The 12,478-nt window shown below is 43.6% G+C and overlaps 2 protein-coding genes and 1 long non-coding RNA gene across 3 annotated transcripts; 1 reads left to right on the top strand and 2 right to left on the bottom strand.

Annotated features, from left to right (window-relative positions):
• Window positions 1-1,641: 1,641 nt before the first annotated feature.
• Window positions 1,642-2,920, top strand: LOC125019108. The gene is made up of 2 exons (XR_007114020.1): window positions 1,642-2,193; window positions 2,467-2,920. It is a non-coding gene; the product is annotated as an uncharacterized LOC125019108 (long non-coding RNA).
• A 2,728-nt stretch (window positions 2,921-5,648) lies between these two features.
• On the bottom strand, window positions 5,649-6,626 carry LOC125019061 (homeobox protein MSX-2-like). The gene is made up of 3 exons (XM_047603567.1): window positions 6,473-6,626; window positions 6,181-6,380; window positions 5,649-5,990 (listed from the first exon to the last, which is right to left on the bottom strand). The coding sequence occupies exons 1-3, from the start codon at window positions 6,624-6,626 to the stop codon at window positions 5,736-5,738; spliced, it is 609 nt and encodes a 202-aa protein (XP_047459523.1). The 3' UTR covers window positions 5,649-5,735.
• Window positions 6,627-8,188: 1,562 nt separating this feature from the next.
• On the bottom strand, window positions 8,189-12,369 carry LOC125019099 (homeobox protein vent1-like). Its single transcript, XM_047603609.1, has 3 exons — window positions 9,034-12,369; window positions 8,712-8,944; window positions 8,189-8,603 (listed from the first exon to the last, which is right to left on the bottom strand). Exons 1-3 carry the CDS (start codon window positions 9,623-9,625, stop codon window positions 8,349-8,351), a joined length of 1,080 nt encoding a protein of 359 aa, XP_047459565.1. The 5' UTR covers window positions 9,626-12,369; the 3' UTR covers window positions 8,189-8,348.
• Window positions 12,370-12,478: the final 109 nt, after the last annotated feature.

Raw genomic sequence — 12,478 nt, 5'->3', positions numbered from 1 at the left:
GTCCAGAGTAGTAAAGATTTACTGCATAAGTAAATACTGATAAGAGAGCGGGCAGGCCCTGCACTGCATATCTCCCAGTCAGCCTACAAATATGCTGCTGCTCATCAGACCTTGATCAAATAGTTTAGTGATTATCTCACAAAACGACATGACTCAGACGAGCATTTGGCTCCACATCAGTACCGTGTATCGTGCTGTAATACACTATAAACCTCGCAGAAATGCTATTGTGAGTGCATTAAAACAAATATGTACTATTACACTACATATAAATCGCGTTTGCCCTCATTTTGCTGCTAGTCAGGCTTTGAGACTGCTGCCCCCAAGTGATGGTTCGAAGGACTTCTACTTATGACAGGATGAAAAAAGTTTCTCAACTTGTCGATCATTACAGTCAAAGCGGATTAAAATTCGTGGCACAATACAACTAAAGCTGCTGTCTTTACGCGCGTAACTCAGAAACACTTTTTACAGCTATAAACAGGTCATAATATTTTTAATTTTTTTTTTATATGAAATAATGATTTGTGTGTGTGTGTGTTTGTGTGTGTGTGTGTGCCATGGACATAAATCCAGATTGTTGCATTTAAATGTCTTCTACTGCTACTAAGGAGCTGAAAATAAATAAAAAATGTTAGTGTCCATAAAGTTTTCAGAACTTCATATACAGAGAAAAATTTATATATTTTAATAGTAGCTGCATGCCATAATATGAATATATAGCTGTGTTTTTATTTTGGAGGCTTTTTCTTTTTTTTTATTTTATTAGTTTTGTGCATATGTAAATATTTTATTTTATTTATTAGATTTGTACATATGCAAATATTTTTTTTATTATTCTTTATTTTTTTTTTAATCATCATTGTTGTTTATTTATTTTAACTGTCTTGCATCTATTTTCTTAGAGTTTTTAGTGTGCTTTTACACAAGAATTTTTTTCTTTCTATGTGCAACTGAGCTACTGTGACTGAGCAATTTCCTTTGTGGATCAATAAAGTCGTGTCAGAGTCTGAATCTAGAGTGTACTGTGTTGTATCGATGCCATTGTACACCATTCTAGTCCGAGCGCAAGGGTAAACATTGGAAACTCTGTAGTGTTTAATTTAATCCAGTTTAACTGCTTCACCAACTACGGCGTCAAATTAAAAAATTGTCATAAACGGGGATTTAGTGGAGGACTACATTCACTAGTATCACTTGGAATGTGGCAAGTGAAAGTAGAGCACAGCAGCCTCCTCAAAAAAAAAAGAAAAAAAGAAAAGAAAGAATAAAATAACAACACTATGTTAAAACAGGATATATCACATGCAACACGCCCTACACTCCACACCCGATGTAGACACTGCCTCTGTAGATATGAATATTATTAAAGAGCCTGCAGTGCTCATTAGCAACTTAATGCCTGAGATTCCTCCTGCTACACTGGGGCTTGTGGGGACCTCTAAGATAGATCTAACTTTACCAGTTTTAACATCGTTATGTACAACTTCTGCTCTCGACGGCGCAAACATGGAGGTTCTGCGAAAAGAGCACAGTTTCATCCTCAGCCGGTTGCACTGGCCTTGACATGCCATAACACTCCCTCCTCTCCACACTGTGCAACCTGTGTGTGTGTGTGTGTGTGTGTGCGTGTGTGTGAGTCAGTGTCTCACTTCAGCACACCCTGAGAGTCCTTGTCTGGAGACCTTGAGTGCTAAAAAGCACAGAGGCCTCTTCTGGGAGAGGGAACCGGGGCATTAAAAAAAAAGTAAAATAAATAATAACTGGTGCAAGCAGATAAGAAAGTTTTCCACTAAGCAGGAACAAGCCGTCCTGAATGTTTCCCTGTCTGGCGCGCAGCTTCTGACGTCCACGGCATCGTGCAGATAGGAGATAATAACTGAAACAATTTCACTGTTAACTTGAGGGATTTGGACGTAGCAGGCGATGAGACTTTGCAGAGGAATCCGGGCTATGTGTATCACTGTGGCGCACGTAGCAAACTGTTTTTTTTTTGTTTTTTTTTTCCCTCCCCGCAGATGCTTCTTCACAGGTGTGCCTCCGTGGCTTGAAACCAAGGAGGGAGGATAAGTGCTGAGTGGGCACAGACAACAGCTACACTGTCTTTGCTAAACATCTTCAAGGTCCCTGTGGAGGGATAAATGGCCAACAGGAGGTGCTTCCACGGGAGACACTCATCCGGACCTTAATGGGGTAAGATCTCTTCTGGCTTCTGACTTTTTTTTTTTTTTTTTTAAGAGTTTCCTTTGATTATGAGAAAACACTGAAAGATAACCTAGCAAAACTTTTTCTTAGCTGCAACACATCTTTGATTTCATTTGAATCTACAATAACACGAGTCTGCTGTGTCTGCTGTGTCAAGATTTCAAGCAGTCTCCCCTTAGCACAGTTGAAATATATCTAACGTATTTCTTCAGTTACGTGTAGTCATGCAACTCTGTGCCTTTTGTCGTCCCCGCCCTCCAGGTCCCAGCACGCCGCGGCGGGACAGCAGGGCTCGTTGCACTCGCTGTTCCTTTTTCCTATGCATATACTTCTTTGAGATGTAACTTTAAAGAGGCATAAGGCATGGGAAAATGGGGCTGCTGAGGTATTCCGCCATGCAGGCAGTCATTTCATCATCCTCCCCGCCGCACGGTGGCTGACCTCACAGTGTGTGTACACTGACACACATGCGCGTGCACGCTCCGGGCTTCAGCTTGCCTTGGACTCACAAGAGGAAGACAAGAGGAAGAAGATACAGGTCATTTTTATGTCTCTGTGATTTGTTTTTAAGTAAAGTTGTGACTGAGATTTCATCAGATGTGTTCATGATGGTGTTGTGTGGTGCTACTTTGGTGTTGGAACACTTGTATTTTTTATTTATTTATTCTTTTTTTTTTTTAAAGCTGTTTGTTAAATAAAGACATTAAATACCGGATTTGACATTCTGGCTTTTTGAACTTCAAGGTTTGGAACACTTGAGTTGAAGATGGTGACTTTTACACATTAATGATTTAGGGTGGTGATACACTAGACAATCTTTTGGGCAACTCTGATGGGCAAAAGTGCCCACGAAATTGCCTGAGTATTTTGGCTTTAACACCATAAAAACAAAACATTATTTGATAGATTTTACGTTTCATTTAATTACTAGCAACAACTGTGTTCTTTGTGAAAAAACAACAAACTGCAATGTAAAACAGTAAAACAAAAATATTCAATGAATTCTAAGTAAAAGCACAAATATCACTTTTTGTGATGATGGATTACAACTTGTATTTGAATATGCAAATACAAGTTGGATGATGGATCAGTGCTTGAGTGACATTTCACTGTCGGCTTAGACGGAGCCTGTTCGGACTATGAATACAATAGTGTAGCGTCTCCCACCCTGAGTGTCAGGCGTCTCCGAGGGTCACAAAAAATCAAAGGTTTAGTAAAATGATTAATGGGGCATAATGTAGGTAAGATAACAGTGTTCTGCAACTTGTGATATCTCCTTAACTGAGCTCGGTGAACCATTATTTGCATTTTCGATTGGTCTAAAACGTGGTTTACGCAACTAAAACATGACATAATATGGTTCCTTTAAAAGGCTACAAGCCTCAAAAAGTTGTGATGCACTGGTTTAATATTTAGCAATATACTGTATAGCTTTAAGTGAGACATATTAATTCTCACTGACTGGGTTCATTCCCACACCACAGGGTAAAAATGAAAGGATTATGACAGGAACAATAGATCTATTCTGTCTATTTTAGCCTTTTCTACATATATATGAACATCTATAAATAATGTTAACTTATATCTGTGTCTCTCTCAAACTTTTAAATTTAAAAATCGAATTGTTTTATTAGTTAAATTGTTACACCCTCAGGGTAGGGGCCTATCTCGGCTCTTTTTTTCACCAGCAATAAATGTGGTTTAATATTTAGGAGTGCTCTGCATCACGTACATTGGCCATGTTTATGTAGGTACTAATTCAAATCAGGTCATTTCTTTTGCGTTTAGAGGTCAAATATTTCCTCTGATAAATAGAAGAGTGCAGTAAAACATACTATCACTTGCAGCGTCTCCACCACTGACAATCAGGTTTAAGCACCAAGCGGCCCTGGCTCCAGTCTGTCTGCAGTCATCCAGCCGCAGCTTTACTGAGATTGTTAGCACCTCTTTACCCAACTCACCTGATCCAAACGGGACCAGTCAAACCCTCATTGTCATTCAACTCGCCAGCTCTTTGCCCTCTCAAAAAGGATCATTTACCGATGCTCGTGTATCCATTAGTGTCAGCAGCTATCCCAGTTAATGCTGCTGCAGACTGGGGCCTTTCGTTGTCTGCAGGTTTGCATAGAGGCCTCGCATAAATGGGTATATGGCTCAGTCGAGCCTGTAAATGAAGAAGGTTCATCTGATTGTAGTAGTTACTGGTGCATGCAAGTCTAATCACCCCCTTTGATAACTGTGCCTCCTGGTGGGAGGTGCCAGTATGGCTGTCTTTTCAAAATGAATTTAAGTCTATGGTGCCGAACTCTTTGAATCGTGTCGCTGCTGAACATAGATCCTCCCAAGGGAGCTAGATATGGTTTGCATAGCACTGAATGTGAACAGGCCATCGGTAGGCATTTATTTCTAAATTCTGATCACAAGTGAAGCAGGCACGGCCACTTTACAGCAGTACGACTCCATCAGTCACCTATTTAGCCGGTGCCACCTAATGACTTTAACGTGAGGCAATATACACCTTGGGCAGACTCGAGGGCGCCGTCCTCTGCGTCTTTTCAAGTAAGTGCGAACTGTTCAATCGCGACACAATAGAGCTCAATGGATCTCAATGATCTGGCAGTCTCCTCCGCTTTGATGTCCCTTTGAAGATGCAAATCTACAAGCAGCGGAGGGCGAGCACAGCTTGGAGCAATGCCACCGGACGCCAGAGGAAAATGCGCCCCTGCAGCAGCCAGAGACAGCATCTTCAGTGACAGACAGCCTGGCCGGGGCCTGTTTTTATGCAGAAAATCTGCCAGCAGATGTTCTCAAGCGACCTGAATGTGACAAAACGTTATACTTGTTTGTCTACCTTGGCCACTAGGAAGCCTTTCCAATGAAAAAAGGGAGAATCAGAAAGAATTAAAATCGAGTGTATGGTACAAAAAGAAACACAGCACAGTGTATTTTCTTTTCTTTCCTTTTCTTTTTTTTAACTCTCGTATAAATGTTGCATCAGATGGCATCACTTTGGATCTGATTCAGTAACAATGGCTGTGATTATTTGACCTCGCAGTGAGCTCCTTCTTTGCTGCTTCATGGCGAACAGAACCTTTCATTTTTCTATTTATCTGTCAGTGTCAGAACCGTGTTTAATATTTTAATATGCAAGAATATGTACGGTAAATGCGTGTCATCATTTAATGGCTGACTCGTGAGCCTTATTTTTGTTCTGTGCATTTACGACAAACAGTGAATATATCCTAAGCGATAAAAAGTAGTGCAGCAGTACTATGGGAAATATATTTGGCTGAGAGACAAAAACATGAGCCAGTCTTAAATCTCTCTCTCTCATTTTATTTGTGAGATAAAACATATACACATCTGCATAAAATACATTATTACATACATATACGATCAAAATACAGAATAGTGCTCCGGAAATATTAAAAGCATTCCTATCCTATTCACAACTTGCTCTTTTAAAGGGAGCAATAGAGAATATCTAGATTCTAGACAGTGATTATGGTGTTAAAACTTCTGGGTGAAGTTTAGTAGAAGCGTGGAGGAGGCAGGATGGTTGGGTGGGAGCGGTGCTGGTGCAGAGGAGTGGCGGGGAGGATCGTCCTGTGGAGCGGTTGCAGCTGCGGGTAGAAGCCGCCGCCTGCGGGGAGCTGTCCGCTCAGGAAGGGGTGCTGAATCAGCACCGGCGGCAGCAGAGCGGCCGGGACTGCCAAGAACTCGGGCCGCATGTCCTGCACCTCCCGTTTCAGCTTCATCCTCCTGTTCTGGAACCACGTTTTCACCTGGGAGATTCAAAACAAGCCATTAAAACAGCTCTTTTTCAAGTGCTCAAGTACAAATCATAGCAATGCAATTCCACTGTGCACGACCGGGGCGAACACTGTAGGCTGCTTTCAAGGAGTTTCAAATAGAATGATGCAACTACACCTGGTATCACAGCCGAGGCCTCAAAAAAGAACGAAGGTAACATACCTGAGTCTCAGACAGGTTCAGTTTCTCTGCAATCTTCCTCCTCTGCGTGGCGCCCAGGTATTTGTGCTTGTTGAAGGTGCTTTCCAGTTTGGTGATTTGCTCGGATGTAAACTTGGTCCTCATCCTCCGTTGCTGGGCGGTCTCCCCCTCGCTGTCATCCCCCACCTCGCTCTCAGACCCCGAAGTGTAGCCGCAACTGTCTGGAAGGAGGAGAACTTAATTAATCCAGTCGAGATCAATACGGACACAAAAGAACCCCAGCTCCTTGGACACGCTTTATCAGAGAACTTACTGTTTGGCGAGGTCGGAGAGTGTTGGCTTCTTGATTCCTTTGCAAATTCTCCCATTTCGCTGTGGACTTTTGAATGAAGCGCTGCGTCCCGTTCCTGTAGAGTAATCTCCTCATAATAACTTTTGGAGAGCCACTCGATGGAGAAGTTTGCCATGGTGTATCCAAGCGGTGGTCTCAAAGTGTATGTGTGTGTGTGTGCGTACCGACTCTTGGCCGCTATATAGGAGGGGCACACTTCTGTATTTGCATATGCAAAGGGGTCTCAGCGGAACGATAGAAACTCGATGGTGGTTGTAATTGAGGTTAATAGAGGCTGGGTTGTAGTTTTTCTCACGTTCGTGGCGGCCTGAGATGCCCTGGCGCCAGTGAGTCTGAGTATCAGTTAGTTGGGATCTCAGACTAAATGATCTCTGCATAAAGTGGCCCGGCCTATATCCGCCTCTGAATACAAGAAGATTAAATGCCAGTGCATAGATGTAATTAAAGAACTTGTGGGCACTGGGTACCAGCCAATCCATAAAATAACACAACGTAGCACATACTCATGCAGGGCTTGTGAGGTCATTTGCCGGTGGCACTGAACTATAATTCAGTTAAAAAGCTCATTTGTACTGTATTTGTAGAGTCTGCCTCCCCCTGTCACGATGAGTGACGCTTCCATGCCGTCTGGGATGTGAGTGACTTTTGGTTGCAGACAAAAGCGCCCAGCTGTCTGCGCATCAAGCAACCTGGTGATGAGGCCTTTGTTACTGCGGGGCCGGGAGGGTGTGACCGCAGTCAGAAAACATCGACAGAAAGTGAGAAAGTCCCTTTTGATCTTTGTTGACCTGTTTGAATCAGACATTTGCCTCGGGGCACCCTGAAACCCCACGCACCAGGTAACCTGCGAGGCTTTCAAAAATAAACTTCATTGAAAAGAAAAAAAATACGCATTTACAGCCACGAGATGCGTTTTGCTTTGAAATATCAAAAGATATCGGTGTGCTCTGACAATCTAGAAAGGCATAGACTTGGGTCTCCCGTCTCAGGCATTTAGGGCCTTTCAATTATCCCCAGAGTCGCTGCGCATCAAGTTTGCCATCTCCAGATCTCATCACATAATCAGGTTTTAACCTCGGGGTTGAGACTTCACATCACAGATCGGATCCGTTGGCCACACAAAACTCCAGACTCTCTGGAGCCAGGTCAGGGCCCCTGTGGTAAGTGTAAACTCATCAATGAGAGGCTTAATTAAGACTAATTGTCGACCATGATCTCCCCGTTAGCTGGCGTTTGAAGTGCAGAGGTGGGGACAAACAAAGCGTTTGAAAGCGTAGCATTTGGTCAACCTTTGTTGACAGGTTTGGGAGGGGGGCGGGGGGCATGCCTGAGACCTTGTGCACATGAAAGCTGGTTTTATTTTCTTTGGATTTAATAACTCGCTGATTTAATTTATTGTGATTTGTTTATATTCCCTGCTTTGACCACTCTTTTGGCCTCATATCAAGCTGATACATTAGAATCAAATCAGGAGATCCATACAGTGTGTTGTGATAAGACCCCCTTGGCTCAACTGTCGACTTAATCACTCCTCCAGCCCCTCCCTCCTTAAGAAGAAAGATAGGATGATCTATTCATGTGGGGCTAATCCTGCAATAAAGATGATATCACCTGCTTTATCTGTGAGATACTCAATGATGGCACCATGTGCAAAAACAGGAGACTCTCTTACTGTAGTGCAGAGGATAAACTTTATTCTGTGATAAATAGACTATTCTTTACAGCTTTTATATAAAATATAATAAACATCACACATCAAATAAAAACAGCTCTGGATTATTGCACATTCTCGACGTCTAAGTGTTTCAGTAGGTGAGTTCGTTTGAGTGACAGTTCTTCAGTAAAAGTGTGGGTGGTGGATCATGAGATGAGGCGGGTGGTGAGGAGGCATCTGCTGCTGGAGGACCAGCTGCGGGACGGGGAGCTGGTAAAAGGTCGGTGCGCTCCCTGCGTACTGGGGTCGCTGTCCGGCCACACCGTGATACTGAACGGGAGCCAAAGGCTGGAACGGGACCGGCTGGACGTGGGGGGCGAAGTAGTTCTGCACCTCCCGCTTCAGTTTCATCCTTCGGTTCTGAAACCATGTTCTCACCTGAGAAAGTGCAACAGTAGCGCATTAGTATCCAGAGAAATGCACAATATGAGGTATCTAGTTCTTCATTAAATGTTAGATTTGTCTGAACTGACGCTCTCTTCTTACCTGGGTTTCTGTGAGGTTCAGCTTCTGCGCTGTCTTCACTCTCTCGCCGACTTCCAGGTACTTGTGCTTGTTGAATATCTTTTCCAGTTTGCTGATCTGCTCGGGGGAGAACTTTGTGCGCACACGACGCTGTGGCCCGTCTTTCTCCACCTCGCTGCCCTCGTTCACAGAGAGACACTCGGAGGAAGCGGCTTCGCTCTCGTAGCCGGAGGAGTACCCGCTGATTTCTGAAACTGAAGGAAGGAAAATGTGATTACAAACCCCGCTTCAGCATTTGACAAAATCGAATCGCTGCTGTGAATGCCAGAGCTGCACTACTTACTTGGTGATGCGCAGCTTGACGAACGCAGAGGCGAACACTGGTTGGAGTCCTGGTAATGCCCGCCGCTCTCCATTGGCTCCGTGTGTTCAACAGGCTTTGATGGTTTGGGTTTTGGCTGCAGGTAACCTTTGCCAAAAGTCGGCGGTCTCGGTTGCACCATGCAGGGAATGTGAGGTCTGCAGGTTGGCGCAGTATCCACGTCGGCTCCGTGTTCCTCTGCACTGTGATGGCTCTGGGCCAGCCAGTCCACAGAAAAGTATTTCACCATGTTGGCAGTGCTGCTCAGTGACCTGTTAATCCACCAAATGTCAGAACGAGTGTGCTGTAGCGGCTCCAGCACAGGGCCTCGGCTTTTATAAGCCCCTGGCCCTCGCTGCCAATTTGCATATGTAGAGACCCTTGTTAACGCCTGATCGATCCCGATGATTAGGGGATAATGGCTCGTTATTGAAGTCTTTACATATCCTGTGAGTGTGTGAAGACCTGGCGCCGCCGAGTCTGTGAGAACCCTCCTGAGCTCATACATTTGTCCGCCCCTAGTGAAACTGGGGGACCCTGAAACAGCTGTATCTCCTGCAGAGGCGGTGACCATTTAACTTCCATATTGCTGCCGCTTGCATACAGTGGAGGAAAAGAGGCATTCACCAAAAACCAAAGAATTAATGCTTAATATATGCAGGAATATATCGAAATATAAGTGTCTGTATAAGGTACTAATTATGCAGACAATTATGTTACGTGTTATGTTACGTGTTCTGTTATAACACAACATAAGCACCTGCGATCAGCTCTTAAAGTAGAAACCAGCTCAAAAATAAATATAAAACATGTAAATTTCCTTAATTTCTCCACACAGATTTGGTTTTAGTTATCCCTGGTTCCACCGTAGATAGGCAAGATGTATAGAGACATATATCAGTGGGCGAATTAAAAGAAAGAATAGTTTATGGAATCATCCTGCCGTGCGTAAAATTCAACTTTAGAGACACGAATATATCACGGCGATCACTTTTATTGCACTTTAACGTGACATATGTTTTCTCTCAACCCGTTCAATCTGACGGGAGACAGTAGTAATCCTCCAGTGGTTTCGTACTGACATGTCCTTGATACCCCGGTGTGCGCTGGCGCCAGTTACCCAAGAACCAGCATTTGGCACAGGCGCTTCAAACATTAGAGATCAAAGGTATTACAGTAGCAACACAATTACGCCTGACTGTCGGCCCGTTCACATGCAAATATGCTAAAACAAGCTGCGAGGAAGCCGGGGAGAGCTCCTGAGAGCAAACACTCCAATGGAAAATACTTTACAGTAAGTGACTGATAAACCAAAAGCTGCTGGTTTGATATTATACTCGATATAAATTATGATCTAAAAAGGGATTTGAGTCAAATGGAAGCCACGTTCTGTAGGAAACTATTTCAGTTGTCAGTTACTGTATCTGTCTTCTGTTTTCTGGAAACTGAAGACTGACAGCATGACATCAATTCTTTTAGGTGACAAATCAGTCCGGGAGACAGCTTCTTCGAGAGACAGCCTATATAACGTGTGGGGCTGGCCCTCCTCTGAGATGTCTCTGCATGCAGCTGCTCAGCAATTCCACTGAACTGATCGTTTAGTTACGTTACAAAGCAGATAAGAGGCTGGACCTAGTTGTTTCCTTTATCGGCGATCTGTCGCTGTGGAGGCAGGAGTCCATTCAGCCCTTTGAGGCTCTTTACCTGCGAAGCTTTGAAGCTGCGCCCTGATCCTGTTAGATAACAATGAAAAAAACGCCCGGGACGCCGCCTGCACACTGCGCCTATTTCCTCGGCTCTGCCTCCATAGACTCTGCCTCGGTCTGTCGTGAAGACACAGCTGCTGCACGGATTGTATTCAAATGTGTTTTTACTGACACGCTTGGCTGGATAAAGCAAATAATGCAATGAGAAAATGGACCAACGAACCCCAGTGTTTCATAATTTACGCATGAAATTAGTTAGTTCAGCCTTTACTCATTCACACATTGACAAGTAAAGTGGAAGTACTTCAAGTTCTACCTTGTACTTAGCACTTTCTATTAACAGCCTAAAACATGCTTATAGTATTTAATTTGAATAAAATGTAAATCTGAATTTGGCCTGATGGCATATTTCAGAAGATGATGCATTGTTCCACTACACGCTTTAAAAAAATAGCTTTTCATGCTCTTTATCCATAACTGCAGTTTTCATACCTTAGTCTATTTCTGTTGATAGAGCTTTATAACAGAAACTGATCTTAAATATAACTTGACTGCTCTCCACTTTGTAGGATAACATTAATTCGTTTGTGATAACAAAGTGAAGACTTCTATGTGAAGAAATTTCCTGATATATCAGCACTGCTCTTTAGGGTCCCTTTGATGTTTAGTCTCCTTAAGTGTGCAAGCCCAGTTTGGAAGGATGTAGAACCACACTACTTTCCTATATTCAGTTTTCTACAAGACCACAAGAACAACAGGAGTAAAAGAAGAATGTATTGACTGAATCGTTATTATTCAGTTTAAGATCTGGTCAAAGATCTAAACCAGATCTTCTAAACCAGTGAGAAGCATATCTATACTGGAGATGCCATGAGGTGGGATTATGCGCCAACTGAAGGCATCTACAGCCTTACAGCTCCATTAGGGTTACCACTGGGCCTGACCTCAAACTCTGATGTCTTTCAGCAGTTTGGTGGTTCACTCTCCCCACAAATCCCCTTCAGGTGACCTCAAGATTTCCAGTGGCTCCACATCTGCTGCCAGCTCAGCATACTTGAGGCTTTTGTGGACTCCTCCAGAGCATCCGATAGGGTAGACAGCTCTTTTTTGTGCACTGTGCAGAGTGAGGCCAAAGGACAAGATCTGGCCTGATGTTTGAGCACAGCCTGCCTTTCAAGTCCACCGATAGCCTCGTGCCCCCACCTAACAGGCTAATGTGACACAGGCGTTTTGCTCTGCTTTGCAGCTGCACAGTCGAACACTATTGCCTTTGTGGGATAGGATGATGGAGGAGGAACGGCGCTGACGGAGGTCTGTCTGGTCTCCAGAGAAGCTCGAAGGGACTTGGATGAGTCGCCAGGTGAAGCGGCCTTGTGTGAGGCTTGGCTTGCAGAACAACCAGGATGCGCCTGTCTGTTAACTTTAAAAATGAATTGTCATTTTAAAGAAAATACTTACATTCGAGGATAAACGAATGCACATATGTATGACAAAAATGCGCGCAGTCAGATTGGCTTAAAATACATACTATAAAAAATTCTCATAAAATGAGAGAAATGAAGCACAGGAAGTCACTATGAACCATGCACTATAAACCTCTATAGCGTACAGATGGAGGGAAACCTAAGCTGCATCTATACAATTCCACATTTCCAGCCTGATAAAGCAGGGCTCTTGTAACCTGCTGTACAGCCATCCTGTCGTGGATATTGTCTGACAAT

Source organism: Mugil cephalus, chromosome 13 (assembly GCF_022458985.1).
Source record: "Mugil cephalus isolate CIBA_MC_2020 chromosome 13, CIBA_Mcephalus_1.1, whole genome shotgun sequence".
NCBI lineage: Eukaryota > Metazoa > Chordata > Actinopteri > Mugiliformes > Mugilidae > Mugil > Mugil cephalus.
This window is presented reverse-complemented; position numbering and strand designations above follow the sequence as displayed.

Bases quoted from the DNA above. Each gene is read 5' to 3' on its own strand.
- LOC125019061 (XM_047603567.1), bottom strand. From the start codon at position 6,626: ATGGCAAACTTCTCCATCGAGTGGCTCTCCAAAAGTTATTATGAGGAG. The intron at 6,381-6,472 runs GTAAGTTCTCTG...TCCTCCTTCCAG, and splicing joins CTCTCCGACCTCGCCAAACA to ACAGTTGCGGCTACACTTCG. The intron at 5,991-6,180 runs GTATGTTACCTT...TGAATCTCCCAG, and splicing joins TGAACCTGTCTGAGACTCAG to GTGAAAACGTGGTTCCAGAA.
- LOC125019099 (XM_047603609.1), bottom strand. From the start codon at position 9,625: ATGGTCACCGCCTCTGCAGGAGATACAGCTGTTTCAGGGTCCCCCAGT. The intron at 8,945-9,033 runs GTAAGTAGTGCA...TCCTTCCTTCAG, and splicing joins GTCAAGCTGCGCATCACCAA to TTTCAGAAATCAGCGGGTAC. The intron at 8,604-8,711 runs GTAAGAAGAGAG...GCACTTTCTCAG, and splicing joins TGAACCTCACAGAAACCCAG to GTGAGAACATGGTTTCAGAA.